General features: G+C 42.2%; 2 protein-coding genes across 4 annotated transcripts; both read left to right on the top strand.

Annotated features, from left to right (window-relative positions):
- The first annotated feature begins 1,721 nt into the window (after positions 1-1,721).
- ints5 (integrator complex subunit 5) lies at positions 1,722-6,836 on the top strand. Its single transcript, XM_085426773.1, has 4 exons — positions 1,722-1,975; positions 3,200-3,452; positions 3,555-5,531; positions 5,717-6,836. Exons 1-4 carry the CDS (start codon positions 1,881-1,883, stop codon positions 6,422-6,424), a joined length of 3,033 nt encoding a protein of 1,010 aa, XP_085282899.1. The 5' UTR covers positions 1,722-1,880; the 3' UTR covers positions 6,425-6,836.
- Positions 6,837-7,838: 1,002 nt separating this feature from the next.
- On the top strand, positions 7,839-22,190 carry ganabb (glucosidase II alpha subunit b). Of its 3 annotated transcripts, none has more exons than XM_085426755.1 (25): positions 7,839-8,089; positions 8,850-8,951; positions 9,048-9,156; positions 9,495-9,622; positions 10,208-10,387; positions 10,553-10,618; positions 13,013-13,070; positions 13,191-13,272; positions 13,422-13,518; positions 13,609-13,789; positions 13,946-14,099; positions 14,811-15,046; positions 15,160-15,286; positions 15,391-15,470; positions 15,766-15,906; positions 16,144-16,240; positions 16,520-16,621; positions 17,455-17,698; positions 18,089-18,153; positions 19,790-19,866; positions 19,961-20,035; positions 20,138-20,251; positions 20,353-20,462; positions 20,691-20,791; positions 21,511-22,190. In XM_085426755.1, exons 1-25 carry the CDS (start codon positions 8,070-8,072, stop codon positions 21,618-21,620), a joined length of 2,856 nt encoding a protein of 951 aa, XP_085282881.1. In that variant the 5' UTR covers positions 7,839-8,069; the 3' UTR covers positions 21,621-22,190. The 3 variants fall into 3 exon arrangements, with proteins under 3 accessions (XP_085282881.1, XP_085282893.1, XP_085282887.1); XM_085426761.1 differs by lacking the exon at positions 7,839-8,089 and adding an exon at positions 8,389-8,616; XM_085426767.1 differs by lacking the exon at positions 10,553-10,618 and having other exon boundaries at positions 7,841-8,089.
- Positions 22,191-23,165: the final 975 nt, after the last annotated feature.

Below are 23,165 nucleotides of genomic sequence, written 5' to 3'. Positions count from 1 at the left end.
TGATGGCAGGATTGTTAAACAGAAGGGAACTGTAGATATGTTTGAATGCTGTTTTTTCTTAATTAACACTGTCCATGTAAAGCCTGTCTGTCTTGTGAGCTGCAGATGGTGACATCCTTGTAATGACAGCAGACTAAAGTGAGAGTGGAAAAAAAAATGGTGAAATTATATATGTTTTTCTTGCCATGTTTCATGTTATTCATCATCTGATGGTCATTAAATGAGAAAAATGAGCAGATTTTTAATGGTTTTAGCTGTTTTTAAATGTTACTCTTTCAAAATGTATCCTTCGCATTTCAAAAAAAATTAGTCATGTATTTGTGTCTTGATGCATGCTCAGTCATCCAGGTAGGTAAACCCCAAAAGGTTGATTCTGTTCATCTGAATGTAGCGTTTTCAATGGGAGAAACGTTTCATCACTCATCCGAGTGACTTCTGCAGTCTCAGCTGACTGCAGGTCACAGCCATTGATCAATGGTCAGACCATTAAACAGTGGTTGCTGATCAATGGTCATGACAGTTTGCATATTAATAATAAAGGAACTGACCTCACAGCCCACTGTTCGTCAGTGGTGCTAGTTGTGCTGTTTTCTCCATTTATGGATAATGTCTCTCAACGTGGTTCACTGCAGTCCCAAAGCTTTAAAATGGCTCTTAACCGGTTCCAGACTGATAGATGTCACTGACTGCTTCTCACACGTTCATAGGTTTCTTTAGATGGTGGGATGATGTGCTGCTTTTTGAAAGGAGCAATTACTTTTTCGCAGAGGGCCAAGTAGACTTTTTATGCCATTAAATCAAATCTTAATTTCCAAACTGCATTTTGAATTAATTTGGGTACTTATTTATTATTTAATATCAAAATTTATTGGATGATCCACAACATTTATGCCCATATGCAAAAAGAAATTAGGAAGGGAGCAAATACATTTTCACTGCACTGCCTGTCACCCTGTGAAAACTTTGGCAGCATCACGAAACTCTTTTTTATTTATTTTAACTACAAAAATCATCCTTATTCAATATAATTTTCTCCCCTGATGAACTTCACCCCACCTGGAGTGGCCTGTATTAAATTTAAATTCAACATGAATTGAAAACCAGGATCATAGAAGTCATCTAAATAAGTGGAATGACAGGGAATGAAATTTAAAAGTAGCAATGATGCTCCTATAGGTTGATATCCGAATATCAGCAAATAGGAAAACATTAACTGCTGGCAGCGGCTGATGTTGACTAATGTGTTTGTAATGAATATTTCACTGTATATTCGGCACAACTGGAGAATAAATACCACAATTTTTTCTCAGTTTTGTATTATTATTATTATTATTATCATTTTAAATATCTCTGCTTAAAAGCTTGTATTCCATTAGTAAAGTTAGATCATTAAGTCAGTACTGAAACACATAATAAAGGACACAGAATTAATATGTATCATTTTAAAAGTTAATGTTATTAATTTGTTGTTGTTGTTGTTGTTGTTTTTTTTACCTAAAATATAATTATTAATTTACAAAAACTACGTACTATGATGATGAACTTTTCCTTCATTTTTTTCTCTCCCATGTCCCTTGCGGGGCTCCGTAACGTACTATGTAATAATCAGGCGAGCTAATGTGATTTTTCTTTGCTTTATCTCTGTCGAGTAGAAAGCAGCAGTAGCAGAAATAGACATGACCACTGGGTGTCGCCAAAGACTTCCGCGGTCCGCTTGACGTTTCCTTTTTCTAACAGCGAAGAACTCCCAACTTCCGGCTTCGGAGCGCCCTTTCGTTGTATTTTGTCCTGAAATTTGGTTGCGAAGGCAACAAAAAAGCTGCCATAATCGCTCAAGTCGAAGCCCCACGGCCGAGAGGTGGATTCGCTGTGATGTTTTGATGTTTACCGACCGAGCGATGTCTGTGGTGTTTGACGGGAGCCCGCTGAAAGCGATGCAGAGCTCACACACTCACACACCGCAGACTGCCCTGAGGTGAGTGGCAGATATGACACAAGAAGTGCATCCGCAAGATTAAGTCCCACAGCACACGTCTCCTGCTCGGGGTTAACTGTATGAAGAGCAGTGGGGCATACATTTATATTTCTGTGCATGATTAAAGTTAGTGCTTTAATCCTAGAGTGCATGCTTTCACCTTAAAGAAGACAAAACACAGTAAACACCTAAATTTGATTTGATCACTTTGATTAGTTTAAAGTCGTATCAAGCTTATGTTTTTACTTATCAGTGAAATAACAAAATATTTTTCATTACGAATACTTTCTGTGCGAGGTTAAAAAAAAAGATTACTTCACTGGATCAAAATTAATCTGCTGCTTTTCTAGTAATAGTTAAGTGTTTTTTCCTTGATGTGACAACAGTTCTTTGGCTGTCTTTTCTTTTAAATGACTAATCAATTAATTAATTGATGAAATAATTATCAGAAGAGTTATGATCAATATAACCTCAACAAGGGCTCAGATTGGGCCATATAAGCTTGAATGGTTCACATATAGTTAAAATGGGACCACAGTCTAAAGTATGTTGGATGGCACGTGACTGATACTTGGCCAACTAATGTTGTTAACGCTGTAAACCTGGACACTTCTTGGTTTCATTATATTTATTAAATTCTACTTTTAGGACAAAGAGAATACTAACAAATTAAAGATAGAAATTATTGTTATTTTGATCATCACATGATCAATATTATTTTAAACATAAAAAAAAAATTCAGATCCAGATTTAGAATCTCGATTTTTAATCTAGAGCTCATAAAATAACAAGTGAATGCCTACAAAAGCCCAAACTGACGACCATCAACTAATAGTTTTGTTTGACTTGAACATAATTTGTTCATAATGTTATAAAACAAAGAACAGCAGGACATACTGGCATTTCTTCAGTGTTGTCATTGGTCAGTGCTCCACACGTAGTTGAGCTTAAATCAAAAGCCCAAGCTTCTACATTTTAATAAATGTTACTTGCTAGCTTTGCCACTCTTAGTTCATATATATGTTGTGGAAGGAAGTTTTGTCACAGGATGTCACTTTTGGTTCTGTAAGGCCTTAATGGGTGTTGTTCACAACTTCTTCATATATTCACACAGAATATGTTAGCAGTGATGTATTCTTAGATCATTATGGCCGTCCTTAATCATTTTTAGCTTGTTGGTGAGACACCACTCACTTTCCTCATGTCTACTTTCTCCTTCTCTAGTACCCAGGAACTGTCTCAGGAGATCAAGTCCTTTATCAGTGGCGTTGACACCGTTCAGGGCCGGAAGCTTAGCGTCCGAGAACATGCTCGCTGCGCTGTGCGCCTGCTGCGCTCAGTCCCGGCCTGTCGTGGGGCGGTCTTGGAGCATCTGCGAGGCGTGTACGATGAGCATGTGTCCGCCTTCCTGCACAACCTAGAGACGGAGAGTAATGCCAGCACTGGGGTCAGCTCCAACCTGGAGGACATTATACAGGTGTGACTACAAAAATACACCATCATAAAATAAATATGCACATATTGAAACTAAAAAAGATTTTTAAAGGTAAATTTGTTTTATTATTTCTTTTGTCTGTAGGAGATTCACGCCGTGCTGTCAGAGTTCATCCGTCTCAACCCCCGAGCCTGGGCCCCTCTAGTGTCCACCTGGGCTGTGGATTTACTGGGCCAGCTGAGCAGCAAGCATGCTGGGCGCCGTGTCGCCCCCCACTCCTCCAGCCTCAACGAGCTGCTTCAGCTCTGGATGTCTTGTGCTGCCACTCGATCTCTCATGGAAGCCTACTCTCAGTGTCTGGCTGCAATGCTGGCCTGGTGCCCCGATGCCTGTGTCGATGCTCTTTTGGACACTTCAGTTCAGCACTCCCCTCATTTTGACTGGGTGGTGGCTCACATTGGGTCTGCCTTCCCCGGTACCATCATCAGCCGAGTGATGGCATGTGGACTGAAGGACTTCTGCTCTCATGGTGCTAAGGACCAAGGGCTGCTTGTAATGGGAGTGGATAAAGGCAGCAGAGTGCCAAAGATCGGCTCAGTGGTGGGAATCCTTGGACACCTCGCCGCTCACCACTCCGACAGCATCCGGAAAGAGCTGCTGAGGATGTTCCAGGAGAGTCTCAATCCGTCGAGCCCTCTATCTCCAACCTCATCTTCAACATCCTGGGAAAGCTCCCCTCAACTTCGTCGTGCTGCGGTGCCGTTTCTCCTGCAGCTGGCAGCAATGTCCCCAAACCTTTTTGGTCCTGTGTCTGCAGAGCTCGTCGAGTTGTTGCGCCCCCCTGTCCTGCTCCAGCTACAGGCCGTGCTGCAGGGCCTCCCCAGAGAGGAACTGGATAACATGCTGGGCCTGGTTGTGCATCTCATTAGCCAGAGCCCTTCGGGAGGGGCCCGGGTACTCAGATTTCTGGCAGACACTGCGACCCCAGCTTCAGTCATTATCTCAGGCCCAACTCCCTCACCTCACGAAGGAGTCCGAGAAGGTTGCGACCGCCTCCTGCAGATGCTGCTCCTGCATCTCCACAAGTTAGTATTCAACCGCACTGATGGAGTTGAGGTCAACCCCCATCACTCTGCTTCCTCACAGCCCCAGAGGGTCATCCCGTTCTTGGAGGAGCTGCAGTCTCACATTGGTCAGCTGTGTGCTGAGACGCTGCGACTGGAGAGGAAGCGTCATCTCTGGCTGCACCAGCTGCTATGTCTGCTCTCAGTTTATGGGGGTCCCAGCACAGCAACTGAGGCCCTCTGCCAGCTGCTCACTCAGGCCCGCAATCCAGAGGAGTTGGCTCTGGCCTGGCAGCTCCACACCACGCTCTCCTCTTGCATGGCAGGCCTCATTCCTGCTGCCATTGCACGTAGCGTGGCGCAGATCCACACGCACACTCTGGGGCCTCGGCAGCTTAGGCAGCTGCTGCTCAACCTGGCTGCAGCCATCCAGAGTCAGGACGAGGAGAGAAGAGGAGCAACAGGTGCTCAGTCCTCCATGGTGGTCCAGGTGGGCTCGGCGGTCTCAGGACACCTCCATGATTTCTGCCCACTTCTTCTCCACGGTGACCCAGCTGTATCTCACGCTGCAGTACGCCTCCTGTCCTGCAGCCCGCTCCCTCGCACCTGCTCCCCAGCACAGCTGCTCCAACTCTCTCGCGCTGCCGTCACTCATTTCTTCCAGGCTCTGCGAAGGAGAGGAGAAGGAGGGAAGGCAGGGAGAGATGGAGGGCAGGCAGGTGAAGCAGTGAACTGCTCCGTTCTTCTACTGTCCCGTTTTGCCGCATACTCTCCTCTTACGCTCAAATCAGTGCTTCAGCAGCTGGTTGAAGGAGCGCTACATAAAGGCAACACTGACCTATTTGGAGGGCAGATCGCAGACATGTCTGGCGCCCCTGTGCCTTCCCCATCTGTGTCGCCTGATGTTGGAGCCTCTTTGCTGGACGTCAACTGTCGGTTTGGTACCACCGTTAATTTTTCAAGTAGTGTGTGGTCTGTGTTTCACGCAGGTGTGATTGGCAAGGGACTAAAGGCTCGCACCATCATACAGCTGCCTGATCCATCCTTAGTCATACAGGTGAGTGTTTAAAGATTGCAGAGCAGTTAAAACTATAAATAGACTAAGGAAGTGGGGTTTTTTTTATGTATTTTTACTGTAAGTTGTGCATAAAAATTATTCGTCCATGTGACTCCTATGAAATGTTCAAACAGAGGAAATAAATCTGTAATAATGTGCATGTTTTCGTCCTCTTTTCTCTGTAGAACATTCAGATTCTGCTGGCAGTTATTGTCAAGTGTTGCAGCTCCTCCGGTCTGAACGGCTCACGATCACCGTCTGACCCCGATGAGCCGCCACCCATCAACGCGGAGGCAGCCAAGGTTGTTGCAGTCACAATAGTGGAAAACGTCTGTCCCGACGTGGCCAATAGCGAGTTATCCTGGCCCCCAGAAGAGCACGCCCGCACCACAGTGGAGAGAGACATCCACATTCGGCGCTGCTTTGAGGCCCACCCTGTGCTCTTCCCTCTGCTTCAGGTCGTTGCGGCTGGACGACCGGCTCTCTGCTACTGCTCAGCGGTGCTCCGAGGCCTCCTGGCCACTCTGTTGGCCCACTGGGAGGCATCTCGCGAGGCATCATCCACAGACTCCCCATGGCACCTCCAGGCTTCCTGCCTCTTGGTGTCCTGCATGGGAGAAGGCCAGCTCCTGCCACCCGTCCTGGCCAACGTCCACGAAGCTTTCCCTCACCTGACTCCCTTCGAGGTGAGGCTGCTGCTGCTGGCTGTGTGGGAGTACGTAAGGGGGAATGGGCCCATGCCCCAGAAGTTTGTCTTCAGCTCGGAGAAGGGCATGTTCTGCAGAGATTTCTCACGGGACGGCGACGTAGCAAGATACGTGGCGCCGATCCACAGCGTGCTACATAAAAACATTGACAGACTGGGGCACCTGTGCTGGCGATTCCAGCTCTGAGGAGTGACGGGGAATAAATAGACTGTAAAATGGAGGGATTACTGTGTTACGGTCCAAGAGCGGACCCCAGAGTTTCAGTCACTGTAGTTCACTACCATATCAGTAGAGGCTTGTGCGCGTGCATACCTTTTTGTACCGTTTTTAGACTTGATACATTTCTAACTGGTGAGAAACACAAATGGCACATGTGTACATAGTGTGCATACAGAATCTGGGATGTAATGTGTTTTAATGTGTCATTTTGGTTCCAAAAATACATTAACTGCTAAATCATTTACAGACTGTTTTGTATAATTTTCACATTGTTTGTGTTCTATAATGGAAACACAACTTTGCTTTCTTGTTGTGTACATGACCTCTTCTTTCAGCTACTTTTCAAAAAATAAACCTTTTGTTCCAGAATTTGACTTAACTTGAGGGTTCCTCGTTGTTGTGATCGTCAGAAAGTTGTATTATTAACAGTTTACAGGCTCTTTTTGTGTTTGAGCTTCGCTAATTTTGATTAAATGTTAAAACAAAAAAAATAACTTGCAAAGAAAGGTTAAGACACTCTAAATAAGGTAAAACAAAAAGACGATTATCAAATCATCAATCCTGGACTTTACAATAGTCTTAAAGTTGTCTTTGAATAACTTTGATTCTACAATTTACAGATAATCTGTATTTCACAAAAAAGAAAAGGTGGATGAAGTGGAGGTAGTCAGTGGAAGCTAGCCATAATATATATGTGTGTGTGTGTGTGAATGGGAGGGAGACAGGTGGAGTGATCAAGGTGGATGAGTTTAAACACCTGGGCTAAACCATCCAAAGCAATGGGCAGTGCACAAGAGAAGAAAAGACAGATTTGTGGCAGAAGGATGACAGAAAGAGTGAAAGGGAAAGTTTACAAGATGGTAGTGAGATCGCAAAAAAGACAGAGGAGGTGGAGCTGGAGGTGGTAGATGATAAGATTTCCATGAGGGGTGATCAGGATGGACAAAATTAGAAGTGAGTAGATCAGAGGAACAGCTCTATGGAGATTAAAAGGGTGAGATAGTTTGTCGCAGAGGGAATGTATTGAGCAAAGGAAGTTAAAGATAGAGACCATAGTGAAGGTTCATGGATGTAGGGAAGGATTACATGCTGAGGATGGAGGCTGATAATCTGTGGCGATCCCGAAAGGGAGCAGCCGATAGAAGAAAAACCGGACCACTGACATGAGGTCCAGAGGGGAAAACACGCCTAAATCATGGACGAGCATTGATCTTTAAGGCGATTACGTCCATTTGTGTTCCGTGTGTGTGTGTGTGTATACATCTGCCGATCGTTATGATTTATAGCACGGCTGTAGTACAGTTGCACGCATCGGATTGGCTGGAAATGAATCCGGTGGGACAAAGACTCCCATTTGTGCACTTCACTGACTGGAGCCTGGCGATGACGTGTCCGTGCCTGAGAGGATACATTCATACGTTCATCCTCTCTTTACAGCCAGAAAAATAACATAAAGATTAAAAAACATACTCTTTACAGTGTTAACCGCCACATATTGACCTGCTATTTGAAAAACACGCGTAAATATTAGCGCAGTTGCTGAGTATCCTATTTCTTAACGATCTTTGTTGCGGAGTGATTGGGGGCGGAGTCAAGAGGCCGCATAATCAAGATGGCCACCTTCACTGCAAGGTAGGACAAAGCAGTTCCGTTGTTTCATCGCCAATTTATTCTTTTTTTCGAAATATTATCAGTGCGCGGGAGGACAGAGTTTATCATCGTAGTTGCACATCGTATAAGCGTGAAAGCAAACTCACTGTTTCGGGGTTTAACTGCCGCAAAGTCGGAAAATTAATGCGGGAAAAATTCGATATCCCCCTCAATTGAATTGAATTGGATTAGCGACTTGACAGGCTGGCTCTTAGTAAGGTTAGCACCTTATCTTGATCCGGATTGCTTAACGATAACACTGCTGTCAGACAACGGGTGCATTAGTGCGTGTGTAAAAACGTAGACGTTTATTTAATGTTAAATTAAAAATTCTTAGCGGTTTCCTGTTGTATTTTTTCCGTCTTGAGCACTCTCTAGCTAGCCCGCTTAGCTGATTGCGTTAGCTTTTACTGCCTCTTTTCCTTGTCGGCAGTCTGAACACATCCCCTCATCGGGATTTTTACAGTAGGGCTGGGAATGAGTCTTTAATTGCAGGACCAGCGTCTGAGGTGAGGACAATGGGGTGCTTCTTGTTAATATGCGCACCGTGTGCTGGGTGAGGAAATGGGTAATTGTATAGCTGCCTGTCACATCGTTTTAGCACCATAGAGACCAAAGTCCGTCTGTGTGTGCTGTCTGTTACCCAACTCCTGTACTGTAGTTTGGTTAGCTCTGCCAGGCGTTGCATCCAAATGTGATTGCACGCTGAAGCTAATGTTCTTGTCTTTGCTTCCCATTACAGGATGGCGCCTCTCTTGGTAGTCGGGCTGGCTTTGTGCCTCAGCGGGACTTGGGCTGTGGACAAAGGCAATTTCAAGACCTGTGAGCAGAGTGCTTTCTGCAAGTGAGTTCCCAAAAGACAAACTGCTCATGAATAAAGCGGCACATTATTGCAGAGGTTTATAACTGGTGTCGGCTCTTGGTTTGAAATGTTAAACAGGCGTCAGCGAGCTTTGAAGCCTGGAGAGTCTCCTTATCGAGCCCTGCTGGAGACCATGGAGCTGACCAACACCAGACTCACCCTGCAGCTCATCAATGACAACAACAAGGTAGATTACAGAAAGGGGACAACAAACATTTGCACAATCTGTAAAATATGATTTCTCTATATTTCTTTTTTACTTGTTTTTATTGCTTTTATCTTTATTTATCGCATTAATAACTGAATTATTAGGCTAACAAATCACTTTTCCCTTGTTTTTATGTTTTTGAACTATCAGCTGAAATAAAAAATGTAAATCCCATTTTCCAGGGTAACCTCTTTGTTATGTGAAATCATAGTGACCCATTGCTAAACCCAGTGTTTTCCTATGCTGTGTTTGTAGAAAATGAGGCACCTGCCTTTGCTTCTCACTGTTCTCATTCTCACTTTGTGCTTGTGTCGCAGGTGCGTCTGTTGCTCGAGCTCTACCGCCTCCAGGGAAACATAACGAGGGTGAAGATTAACGAGCTTAAGCCTCTGAAACCTCGCTATGAAGTCCCAGACGTGCTCATCAGGGAGCCTACCACAGAGCCGTGAGTGTCCTGTGAGGGTTTCATGGGTGGGTGGAGGTTTTGATGTTGGGAGTTAAGCCGAAAACACAAGAACAGGAGGGATACTTATTTCAAAGGATCTTTAAATAGGCAGAGCAACAGAAAATATTTCATGATAACATCAGCTTTTTTAAAGGTTAGGTAAAGTGAGGGTGTGAATTCTGAAATTTCTACTTTGACAAAGATCCGTTAATAAAAGGGATGCCTCTTTTATTAAGGCAACACACACTCAGATGTCACTTAGGAATTATAAGATGAAGAATCTCTCAGATTTTCCTTGTTAAATGAAAGAAAACCCATCATATGGTTCATGGCTTCTCTGCACCTCCTGACTGTGAAGGTGTCAGGTGAGTGAGAACTGAAACTTTGAATAGAAATTCTTCCAGTAAAACAAAAACTTGTAACTGTTTCAGATAATTTCTTCTCTGTCTTACAGCTTATATAAGTATGAAGTTATGATTAATGAGATGATAATAAAAACTATTCAATTTAAGTTCCTGACCTTGCATTTCTTCATCAAAACTAAATCCTCACTTCACATTTCGCTCTCTCTCTTTTTCCTTTCAGCCTATCTGTCTTGTCTCAGGACGAGAATGGTGTGGTGCTGTCCCTGGGGGTGGAGTCTCAGAGAGTCATTATTAGCGCCCGGCCCTTCCGACTGGACATCATGGAAGGAAGCGACGTGCTGATGTCTCTGAACTCACGCGGCCTGCTGGCCTTTGAGCACCTGAGGATGCGCAAGGACACGTGAGAAACCCACGCATGCACACACATTTACAAATGCCAGCCCTCTCTTTGAATCCACGTCGTCACTCCGTGGATGATTTCTGTTTTTGTTCCCATGATATGGTTTGTTTTTTTGAGTATTGTCTCTGACTCGTTGTTCTGTCCTCTTCTCCCCTATCATCCTAGTTTCTCCTATAAAGTAACTAGCACAGTGGCTAGCGTGTGGGATAATATCAAGAGGGTATTCTCTAGGTAAAGACCCTTAAGATTTGTGTGTATTCTGTCCCATGTGCTAATGCTGCCAGTAGTGATATAAAATTTAGGCCCACACATCATATCAACTGCTGTATTTACCCTCAAATAAATGTGATGGAGAGAGAGGGTGTGGGTGAGTGTGTGCATGGTGTTGTTTGATTTTTATTTAGATTAAGGGATCATTCCAGCCCTTCCTCTTAGCATAGCTGTGATAGACCGTCTTTACAATGACCATCAGAAGACCCAGAGAGATTATCTGGCAGTGTCTGCTTTAGGCCTTTTAGTTACTGTCTGCGTAAATCAATGTTTTGTCAGATCAACGTTTGATTAACTGTACTCCTTTAGTATTGCTCTAGCAGCTCGTCTGATAAATTCATCTAACACCGCAACTGCATGACTGACTGGATTTCTCAATCTGTTCTTTTGAATGAATGATTCAGATTTTCACTCTTGCTTAATTTATGGTCAGAGCTAAGTGCAGAAATAATGTTAAGGTCCAGATAAGAGCTATGATGTGGCATTACACACACACCAGGGTTTCCCACAAACTTATTTTAGATCTACCAGAGATTATGTTGCTGCCATACATAGTATAAAAGAGAGGGATAGTATGATGTTTTATAAATCACTGAGATGCTGTTAGGGCTGTTCGATATAACGATATATATTGGATGACGATATTAAAAACGTCTATCGTTTCATTTTACGCTATTGTTTGTTTCGTGGTGTCGCAAAATAAACTGTTTACGGCAATATTTTTTTCACCGTTTTGATGGTCACTGTAGTGGCTATATTAATTTCTTAAAATTCTCTCTTTCTCTTATATTTAATATAACCACACTACGGACGGACAAGCGCCTGTTTTTATGCGTTGTCGTTAGCAACAACGACGGTAACAGCATCGCCTTTCCGCTTGTTTATGTTCCACATAAACCTTTCACAATAAAGCTCAAGATCCTGTTGAGACTTTTCAAAATAAACTGAATCACGTGAAGGAGCAGATTATTTACGGGTGAGAATGAAAAAAGAGACGTCAGGTGCTAAAAAATAAACCTTAGACTCAAATGTTAGAACAGGCTTTTCCCCGCAGCACGCAGTGTAATAAATACTCACAAAGAAAACGGCGGCTGTTACAACTTATGTCTAAAAATGTATCGTTTCATGCATCGGTTAAAACACTCGACTCCAGCTACATGAGGCGCAGCTGGAAACACTTCACGCAAGTCGAGCTGCCCGAGATCCACAGAATTTACAGAAAATGTTACATTTTTGTGATTTTTTTTTTTTTTTTTTTTTAATATATCATTATCGGGACGATAGAATTCTTATATCGGGATATGAGATTTTGGTCATATCGCACAGCCCTAGATGCTGTCACCATCTTGGTGTTTTGAAACCAGATTTGGTTAGAGAGAGGTGGATGATTGTGGATTGAGGGTAACCCTCCTTCCTGACACTTAGCGTGACCAAAATGTAAGCAATTGACTGTAGACTTCAACAGAACTTGAGGTGTTTCTGCAGCCACAGGTTGCAGCGCTTAATGGTGGTCTAGCAAGTTCCAGGTTCACCAGTTGCTACACTGAGCCCATCTAGGCTGCAGAGCATAATAATGACTAACATCACCAAATAGAGTCCAAGACAATGGAGTTACGTTTATCTGCATATAAAATATGTATACGTTAATGTAAGATCATGCATAAACTCACAAACACCCCCTAACTTCTCCTGCCACAAAGTCAGTGGGAGACAGTGCATGTAGTCTGTGTCCTGCCTCTTAGTTCTCAGGCATTACCTCAATTCCCAAACCCAACAGCAACATCTCTCTTTGTGGTTATATTTCAGTTTGTAGTTGTGCGTGTTCTTGGTGTAAGAACTGACATTGGAGCTATTTTAACCAGCAATACAGTGCTTGCTGTCTGCATTAACAGGGTTTTAAGACAAGCTGTTGTTTACACTTATCCCTGGCATGTATATCACTGCAATTCATTTCAAAACTTTGTCGCAAATGTGTGAAGGGTCTTTTGGTGGCTTACTCTTGGTTACTTTCAGTTTATGCCTGATCCACTGGGTACAAGTCCTTTGGGTGTTACGTGCTACAGCCTCTGGAGCTCCTGTACTATAATGTGTAGCTTGAAATAGCCACAAGGCAGGGAGTTGCTCAGTCCCTTTTGTCATTACAGTAATTAATGGTAGATATGGTCAGATGTCAGTGTGGTGACAGCGGGGCAATCACCAACTTGTGTTTGTATGTCCCTTTCCTTGAATCATAGTTTAATTATCCCATATATTACCACCATCACAATATCATCAAGATGGCCTGACTTTGCCAAAGTAACACGCCTTTCTTTTTCCCCATACCCCTCCTCGCGTTGTTCTTTATGCCATGAGCAGTCAGGCAGACCCAGAGGCTGAGAAGAAGGAGGAGGCTGATCCAGCAAACCAAGCAGAGGTACTGCACAATAAAATCCACTCTCTTTCAGTCTTCCCCTCTTGATTTAAAACCACCATTTCACTGCTGCATCTCAGCTAGATCTGAGTAACGTGACTATTTCCCCTGTTTGGCTAACAGACAACAAAGGAAGAGGAAGAGAAAGTAGAAGACGGGATGTGGGAAGAAACATTTAAATCGCACACAGACAGCAAACCTAATGGTAAATCCTACTTGTGATTTCAGTATCGGTATCATAATGTCTGCATGTCAGTGTGTGTGTTCAACCCGAACACACACACTGACATGCAGACATGCCAGGTGGTGAAAAGGTGTTCTCTTTGACTGATGTTGGATGTGTTTGCTCCTCAGGTCCATCTGCTGTTAGTTTAGATTTCTCACTGCCAGGAGTCGAGCATGTTTATGGCATTCCAGAACATGCAGACACTCTCAGACTCAAAACAACAGAGTGAGTGCCACCAGCATTTTACATGTAGAATAGATTTCATTATGAAAAATGCACAGATGTTTTATGCATGCCTGTGTTTGTGTGTTCCAGTAATGGAGATCCGTATCGACTCTATAACCTGGATGTGTTCCAGTATGAACTGTATAACCCTATGGCCTTGTACGGGTCTGTCCCAGTGATGGTAGCCCACAGTGCCCAGCGAACTACAGGCATCTTCTGGCTTAATGCTGCAGAGACCTGGGTGGATATTAGCTCCAATACAGCTGGAAAGGTATGTGGGGGGGGGGGTTGTCATTTCCTCCAAGAAGTCTTGATCTGGATTGTTACTTAAAGTGAATTTTGTTTTCGTTGTTGTTTTTTTGTTTTAGCCATCAGTAATTATATCAAAAATATAAAAGCGTCTTTTGTCGTGCTGCTCTCTTTCCAGACTGTTTTTGGGAAAATGCTAGATTATGTTCAGGGCTCCAGTGAGACACCACAGACAGATGTGCGTTGGATCTCTGAAAGCGGCATCATTGACGTCTTCATTATGCTGGGACCAACTCCTAAAGACGTCTTCTCTCAGTACGCCTCTCTTACAGGTAGGAAGTGTCAATACTGCTGAGACTCTTGTGTAAAGTTGTATACACAAATACCACTAGCATTCATTTAATAGTCTTAATGTTTTAATGGTTCTTATCGAGGGCCTGTTGGGATTTCCTTGTTCGTTAGCAATTGCTTCTGGCCGGGAGCACAGGAGTGGTACCCTCGAGCTAAAACGTCTCGTTTCAGTTAGGCAGTAATCTACTGGGCTGTATGAAGGCCCAATACACGATAAAAAAATCTTATGTTGAACTCTGACTATTCAAGGATACAATCTATTTTGCTATTTTTATTTTTTTTTTTAGCTTAAAATGAGCAGTCCAATTTATTCAGATTTGTTTTGATATCTCTTATTCATAAGAAATATTCCAGTCTCCTTAGTTGTAATAATGTTTATTAGATTCATTTTTTTAGCCTAGGTAAGCAGCTGATTGTAATCTGCAGAGTATTAATTAATACTGAGACAGTTTTTCAGTGAACCCAATAATTATATTTGGTTCACAAATTCCCTCTATTTGAGATTGCTGGTAAATTTAAACAGAAGTGATTAAAATCAGTGGTGATTCATGAAAGCGTCTGCTCAAACGTATTGTATTTCAAGTCAAATTTTTATTAATCTTTTATATTATTGATCCACTGCCTAATGCCAGTAATAAAACTACCAAATTTGAATAACAGCTCTTGACTGGCCTCTTCCTTGTGGTTATCAGGCACTCAGTCTTTCCCTCCCCTGGCTTCCCTGGGATACCATCAGTGCCGCTGGAATTACAATGACCAGGAGGACGTGAAGTCGGTCGATGCCGGCTTTGACGAGCACGACATCCCCTATGACTTCATCTGGCTTGATATAGAGCACACCGATGGGAAGCGCTACTTCACCTGGGATCCGCACAAGTTTGCGACCCCGAAGGAGATGCTGCAGGGTCTCATGGACAAGAAGCGCAAGGTACAGATGGAAATATGACGATCACAGTGATATGATGCACAGTTTGATGGGTGTCTGGCCAGATCTTCACTTCACTTTTTTTTTTTTTCTTTTTTTTTTTTTTACTCTTCTAGATGGTTGCTATTGTGGACCCCCACATTAAAGTAGACAGCAACTACAAGATCCATAATGAAATCCGCACTCTGGGTTTCTATGTCAAGAATAAAGATGGTGGCGACTATGAAGGCTGGTGCTGGCCTGGTAAGAGAGTGAGAACTCCACATCAGTATTTCTTTATCAAACATGAAATATTTCTCTAATATTTGTTCTCTTTGTTTTTCCTTGGGTTGGATGACATCTGTTAGGAAGTGCCAGTTATCCAGACTTCACTCGTGCAGACATGAGAGCCTGGTGGGCCAGCATGTTTGCCTACGATCAGTATGAGGTGAGCCTTGAAGACATGAAGTTGCTAATCTGCAACTAAAAGTTTACCTATTGAAGATACAGCGTGACTCCTGTGTAACTGATATATGATGCTTTTGTTACCTTTTTGTTTTAGTAAACAAAATTTATTTAATATATTCTCACATGAAACTGAACCACCTGAGCTTTCCACAGTTGGCTTGTAACTGAATATTCATTCAAGCTTGAACTTTTTAGGAGCAAAAATAAATAAATAGATTTTCCATAAATTTGTTTAATCTCATCTCAAAATGAAATCTAATCTGTTCACTCTCCAGGGCACCATGGAGAACCTGTATACATGGAACGACATGAATGAGCCATCAGTCTTCAATGGGCCGGAGGTCACTATGCACAAGGATGCAATGCATGGATCCTGGGAGCATCGTGATATACACAACCTGTATGGTTTATATGTGGTGAGTGTATTTCACTGTGACCTTTCTCATTAATAATTTTTTTTTAGAGAACCTATAGATTATTTGGAGTTTGTTACTTTGTTGGAGGACAGATAATCGTTGGCATCCTTTTATTACCTCTTACTGAAAATAAAACTCCTTTAAAAAGGAATAAGAGATCCTAAAGTTGTATTTGGTAACTTACTGTAAATGTTAGTCTGTTTTCCTCTTATTTATCGATCTCTTTATTATCGACAGCAAATGGCCACGGCGGAGGGTTTGATCCAGCGGTCAGGAGGAGTTGAACGACCATTTGTCCTGACCAGGGCCTTCTTCGCTGGGTCTCAGCGCATCGGTGAGCCATTTTCTTTCTTTACTTTCTTGCCTGCTCTAATGTAGACGTGGCATCACACGTCGAACAGCTGACGTTTACAGGATGCAGTCTTCTTTGTTTACATTTGGCGTTGGCTAGACCAAACACCACTTTAAGTTTGTTCAGACTGAGCCGTGAAAGGACCCTCGACTCTTGGACAGTAAAATTATCAATGCTCATAAAATCCAATTTACTTTTCATAACAAAAAGAATTGGGTGTTGCATTATCTTGTGTGTTAAGGTTTGTTTTTTGGCTCTTAGGTGCTGTGTGGACAGGAGATAATGCTGCTGAGTGGGACCACCTGAAAATATCCATCCCCATGTGTTTGAGTATGGGCCTGGTTGGAATCTCTTTCTGTGGAGGTGAGTGCAACCCTCCTAGGTTCTCTGGTCAGCTTACAATGGCCATCGTGTTCAGTTTCATTCTCAGCATCAAGAGCCAAATGCAACTCTTGATGCTGCTGCAAATTTTTTGTTTTGTTTTTTCCCCCCTTTGCCTCATTTAATGTTTTGCCCTCTGTCAGATAACTGTTCGAACCTGATTTAACTTAATTCTTAAGGCTGAAACGCTGCTCTGCTGCCACACTGGAGACTGAAATTACCACCATCATTACAGCTAGAGGTTTATAGTCCAGGCCCAGAGAAGTGATCAGAAGTCATCAAAGCTCTGAGCGTGGGACTTTCCAAACCTGGAGGCAGCATTTCTAGTTCTATCAGTCCTCAGATTTTCCTTTCCTTTTTATTTATAGTACTTACAAAGTCTTGATGTTTATGAAACCTCAAATGTGGAACAGAACAATGCTTTAAAAAACCCTTTATTTGCTACCTTTTAATATTTAGCTATACTGCAGCTTTCAAATAGGTGTGAGTGTGCAGCATCGAACTTGAACACAGCAGTAAAACAGGACTGAATTTTGAAAGGGGAAAATGCATTCATTCAGATCAGTTTTACGTAATTGTTTTGACTAATATACAAATCCCTCGGGTGTTTGGTAAGGTTGTCATGGAAATGGGCATGAGGCATTACCATGGTGAGCCCATATTCCCATGTTAAATCAGCTGCAGTCACATAAATATTGATTTGGTACAAAATCCGCTTTAAGAGTTGAGCTCTAAACACGGATTATTTCAAGAAGTTTGTGTCGTGCCGTTTTGCGTTGTCAACCGAGGCTATAATGTCCCTCTCTGTCTCACAGCTGACATCGGTGGCTTCTTCAAGTCTCCCAGCACTGAACTGCTTGTGCGTTGGTACCAGGCGGGTGCTTACCAGCCATTCTATAGAGCCCATGCCCATCTGGACACGCCCCGCCGCGAGCCCTGGCTGTTTGGTCCAGAAAACACTGCACTGATCCGTGAAGCCGTGCGCCAGCGCTACACCTTCCTGCCCTACTGGTACCAGCTGTTCTACCGCGCACATGTGACGGGAGAGCCCGTCATGAGGTGATGATTTTGGTTAACCTGTATGTATTGACTGTCTATCCACAGATAATTGTACTCTGAAGAGGCCTCATTTGAGCAAACTGCTGTTTAAAATTTATCTAATATGTCAACTAATTTTAAGGCAGTTATTTGATTGCTTTTAGAGTTTATAAATAAGAGTGATGCATAATACCACACGAAAAGACAGTGTATTCAAGTAGTTACTGCAATGTGCTGTAAGACAGAGGTGAATATTACTTTCCCAATCAAGAGAAATGGAATTTCAAATCGGGAAAGAAAAAAATCCTTTATTTGGGTTATATATCAGGTTATAAAAATATATTGCAGTGTGGCTGATTTGTGTAGTATATTGTGATGCAGATGCAAATATTGTGTTCATGTCTATTGCAGACCTCTGTGGGTGGAGTATCCTCAGGATCTGGCTACTTTTGCTCTGGAAGACGAGTACTTAATTGGTGAGACACATAACCAAATTTGAGGCCTTCAGTATTCATCAAGCATCCACAGTGATAACTGCAGTTTGTCATTGAAAGACCCCCCTGAGTGATCTGGGATTAAAAGCTACCCAAAGTAATCCTTTAACAGGTTCTTCTACAGAAACCTTGCTGAACTAAGGCTCCCTTATGTTCAAAAATGCAATGATCCTTAGTGGAAATTTATTTATGTCACCTTATTGCGCTTTCCTCTCATGCGACTCACCTGATGCATCAGTTGATTGTGTTGTCGTGATTAGGGCTGTTTGATATAACGATATGTATTGGATGACGATATAAAAACGTCTATCGTTTGTTTCGTGGTGTCGCAAAATAAACTGTTTACGGCAATATTTTTTCATCGTTTTGATGGACACTGTAGTTGCTATATTAATTTCTTAAAGTTCTCTCTTTCTCTTATATTTAATATAACCACACTACGGACGGACAAGCGCCTGTTTTTATGCGTTGTGGTTAGCAACAATGACGGTAAAACCATCGCGTGTCCGCTTGTTTATTGTAAAAGGTTTATGTGGAACATAAAGCTCAAGATCCAAAATAAACTGAATCACGTGAAAGAGCAGATTATTTACAGATGAGAAGTAAAAAAAGAGCCGCCAGGTGCTAAAAAATAAACCTTAGACTCAAACGTTAGAACAGGCTTTTCCCCGCAGCACGCCGTGTAATAAATACTCACAAAGAAAACGGCGGCCGTTACAACATATCTAAAAATGTATAGTTTCATGCATCGGTTAAAACACTCGACTCCAGCTACATGACGCGCAGCTGGAAACACTTCCCGCAAGTCGAGCTGCCCGAGATTCACAGAATTTACAGAAAATGTTACATTTTTGCGATTTATATCGTTATCTGGACGATATAATTCTTATATCGGGATATGAGATTTTGGTCATATCGCACAGCCCTAGTCGTGATGTGTGATTTGAGTGTGGTGCTCTGTAAGTGATTTACCAAATGGCACTTTAAACCCACACTTAGGACTACATGCAACACAAGACTGTTCAACACCACATCAAATGACAGGAAGTGTAACAAGGTGACAGAGCTATGGTTGCACTGACACAAACAAACGGTTTGTCAGGTGAGCAGCTAACGGGGACAGTCTGATGCTCAGACCGGTCTTGTCACAGCTGAAGTTACAGTTCAAAGTTGGGGAGGAAAAAAGTCACAAGTCGACACGCATGTGAACATGATTTTGGCTAAAATATAACCTCCTATGTAGCTTCCCTCAGTTTGTTTCTTTCCAGCTGACAAACTTACTGCTTTAAGTCACTGTTTTCCCTTCTCTATAAATCATGTTTTGGAAGTACAGGTTGTGTAGTGGGGGTACACTATTATTTATGTTATAGAGTTATCTACAACTTGCTTCTGCTGCCATCAGGTGGCCAAAAATACCTGTTATCTCGGTTTAAATTGACTTCTAATGTTCAGACACTTGAATTAGAAAATCTGTGCAGCTGTGCCTGTCTGTGCGGTGGTGCTTCACTTTGTCAATATGACAAATGAGGATAAAACCCTGAATCCAGTTGTTCCAGTCAGGCAGGCATGTTTTGAAATGGTTGGCACTTCCCCTGACGTCATTTTAATTCTGCCTCAGGACGAGACTTGCTGGTGCACCCAGTTGTTGAGGAGGGAGCCAGAGGAGTCACTGCCTACCTGCCTGGCAAAGATGAGGTAAGAGGAAGAAACGGAGGCTTTTATTTTGACACACGTATCTTTGATCTTTTCAGACGGGCGTATCTTAATGTGTGTGAACATGTGTTATCAGGTCTGGTTCGATGTCCACACCTTCCAGAAACACAACGGAGCCCAAAACCTTTACATTCCCGTCACCATGAGCTCTGTAAGTGTCAAACTCTCAGCTTAACTTTTTTTTTTTTTTTTTTAAAGCTCAATGTATTTTTTATCACATTTCTCATTAGTAGCCTTGGTGTTTTGTTGTTAGATCCCGGTTTTCCAGCGCGGCGGTTCCATAATTCCCAGGAAGCTTAGAGTCCGCAGGTCCTCCACCTGCATGGAGCATGACCCCTACACTCTCTATGTGGCTCTTAATCTCCAGGTAACTGAACTGCACATCCTCTGTTGCTACAGTGCTAAGTAATGTTGAGATGTTAATGACAGGTTTTAACCATTTATTTAATGCATTATTTATTTTGATAGAGAACTGCAGATGGTGAGCTCTACATAGACGATGGCCATACCTTCAACTATGAAAAGAAGGAGTTCATCTACAGAAAGCTTACCTTTGCCAACAAAGTCCTCTCTTCTGTGTGAGTGACGGATATGTTATCAAAATTCTCTGAATAAAATATAAAAAAAACCATGATGTCACTATAGTTACACTTTTAATAGTCTCAGAAATGTTACATTATAAAATATAAACACAGTGAAACTGAAGAAACGTTTCCACATGCTGTGCCAATCTATTCATGGACAATTTCTTTAATCTTAAATCTGTTATTGCTATGTATTTAACTCTGTGCCTGCCTGATCCACAGTAACCTTGCTCCTGATGCCAAGTTTACTACCGATTCCTGGATTGAACGTATTATCGTACTGGGAGCCAGTAAACCCAGCAAAGTTACCCTTAAGACTGCTGGTAAGTGCTTGATATGAAATCATCTTCAGTTCGAATCTGCATGTTGAAGCTCCTTTCAAATGTTTTAAATGTAAGCATTTACTGGTAAACACTCATGGAATTAAAAACATTGTGATGTGTGCCATTAAAGTGGGATATAAGATAAAAAGGGATGTACTGGGTGAAATTTCATGCTCCAGATTTGTATCTTTATGCTAAAGTAGATTTGCATGAAACAGTTATAAATAGTCACTATTTAGCTTTTGATAGGCCTTGGATGCAGCTCCTCAATTTATCCAGTGCTTGAAGTAAGCCACCTTTCTCATGCCCCTCACAAATAGAAAGTTTGAACATGAGGTGGGTGGGGCTTCTCAATGACATGCAGATTCAGGACCAGGAAAAACTGTACAGACAACACTCTGAAGCCTGAGGATATTTGTTTATGCTACGACCGTGTTTAGTCTGAGCATCAACAACTGAAACGGGCAATGGATGACCAAAAATAAGGGAAAGGATCATGGATATTCACCATTTTCTACTCTTTGCTGATTTCCCCTTATTTAGTTTCATGCTGTTTAAGTTGTTTTCAAACTCTTATTCAGATGGGATGGCAGCTTTAGGATCTGAAAGATTTAAGATGTGAAAATTGGCAATCTGTTATGGATTTATGTGAAAAATATGCAGCTTCTAAACTTAAAATCCCCTGATGTTTGTTTTCTTACTTTTTTGTTTGTTTACAGATGGCCAAGAGAAGCAGCTGGAGTTCGATTTTGACGCCTCCATGTCTGTTCTGACAGTCCGTAAGCCCGGCATGAACGCAGGGGCCGACTGGACCGTGACATTTCAGTAATCGTGAAAGATGAAAGAGGAGGAAGCAGGAGGGGGGAAAATGACTGATTTGAACCGAAAGTGAGCAGAGGGAGAGAGAGGGAAATAGAAAAAAGGCACTAATACCCATAACTAACTAAAACAGAGTAAGATAGGCAACATGGTGGGGGGAAAAAAGGATACACAAGACACTGATTACACGCACACAGAGATTCATGTATACCTGTTAGTCGATCTGAGCCACTTTACTTCTCAGCCATTTCCCTTGTGTTCACACTCTAATAGGTAACAGAGAGAGTTCAGGGTTATTGCTAGATGAACAATTATGTTTTGTCACATTGCTCGATCTGTTTGATTCATGTCATTGTTAGGAATCTTTGGGGTAAGACAGAAACTTTTTGTTTTGTTTTTTCGTCCACTTCATTTTCCATCCAGTTTGCCTCAGAAAAAACCCCCCAAACCAATCCACTGTTTTCCATTTAAAATAAAGGTTCACATTCAAAGCCTCCATCTGCTGCTGATCCTCATTGAAAACTCTTTTCATTCCTCTTTTAAGAAAAGCACTTAACTTGACTTAGATTCAGGCTGTCTTTGTTTGTTCCCTGTATTGCAGAATTTGTGCACATGGTTAATCAACCGGCACCAATCTGGTTACTTACCTGCTGCTCAGTGAGGGGATTTGCAGCTGTTGTTTAGAACAAAGTTGGCAATGGGAATCACTTCAGGGGACTGAACCACTGACAATTTGTGGCTCATTCTGTTGATGTGCTTTCATTGTTTTCATTTTTTTGTTTTCCTGCATTGTTCAAGAGATTTTCCTTAAATGCACTTAAAGAAGAATGAGAACTGAAATGATTCTGTGGAGGTGGGTTATGCTCCACCTAGTCAAATGATCTGACCTTTTTGTTGTAGTTTTGTTCTAGGAAGGTTGTGTTTTTGTTTTTTTTGCTTGATTGCTTTTATGATCACAACCATACGCTTAGTTGCATTTTTGTTGGTGATGAACTGGTGGAAATGGAAGTGAAGGATCGGACTTCAGCTCTCAAAGTTGTCAGATGTACTTTAAAAAGATGAGACCAAGTGAAAATAAAATTGATCAAATGTAAACCTATTGCCTTCTATGAGTCAGTAATTCATAAATGTTTCTTTATATGCGCCTGGTCCTGTTTCATATTCTGAGTGGAGTATCACTTCTAAAGCAGCCAACTGGATATGGTGGTATGCATTATATTAAACCTACACCGACTAGATTCTTTAATAGGTGCGCATATTCAACTGTTAATGCAAGTGTCTAATCTACTAATCACATGGCAGGAACTCCTTACATTTAGGGATGTAGACATGGTAAAGATGGGCTGTAGAGTAGAGCATCAGAATGGCACTAAAAGCTGATAGAGAAGAAACAGTAATCTAATAACTGCTTATTACAATCAACCATGTTAACGCTAATTATCAAGTATCTTACTTGCTATTTGACAGTGGAAAGAGGTCAGGGGGCTCTCATCTCTTTTTGGCTGCCTAAAACATTGAACCTTGAAGCAGAAGAACATGTATGGCTGTGTTCAGA

The sequence above is a fragment of the Rhamphochromis longiceps genome, linkage group LG2 (genome assembly GCF_057381845.1).
Source record: "Rhamphochromis longiceps isolate RC_006_pf linkage group LG2, R_longiceps_female_GT1.1, whole genome shotgun sequence".
NCBI classification, from domain to species: domain Eukaryota; kingdom Metazoa; phylum Chordata; class Actinopteri; order Cichliformes; family Cichlidae; genus Rhamphochromis; species Rhamphochromis longiceps.
Note: the sequence above shows the minus strand (reverse complement) of the source record. Positions and strands in the feature narration are given on the sequence as shown.

Coding starts and splice junctions, on each gene's coding strand:
- ganabb (XM_085426755.1), top strand. CDS start 8,070: ATGGCCACCTTCACTGCAAG. Junction 19,867..19,960: donor ACCTGCCTGGCAAAGATGAG/GTAAGAGGAAGA, acceptor ATGTGTTATCAG/GTCTGGTTCGATGTCCACAC. Junction 20,463..20,690: donor AACAAAGTCCTCTCTTCTGT/GTGAGTGACGGA, acceptor CCTGATCCACAG/TAACCTTGCTCCTGATGCCA.
- ints5 (XM_085426773.1), top strand. CDS start 1,881: ATGTTTACCGACCGAGCGATGTCTGTGGTGTTTGACGGGAGCCCGCTG. Junction 1,976..3,199: donor ACACCGCAGACTGCCCTGAG/GTGAGTGGCAGA, acceptor CTCCTTCTCTAG/TACCCAGGAACTGTCTCAGG. Junction 5,532..5,716: donor ATCCATCCTTAGTCATACAG/GTGAGTGTTTAA, acceptor TTTTCTCTGTAG/AACATTCAGATTCTGCTGGC.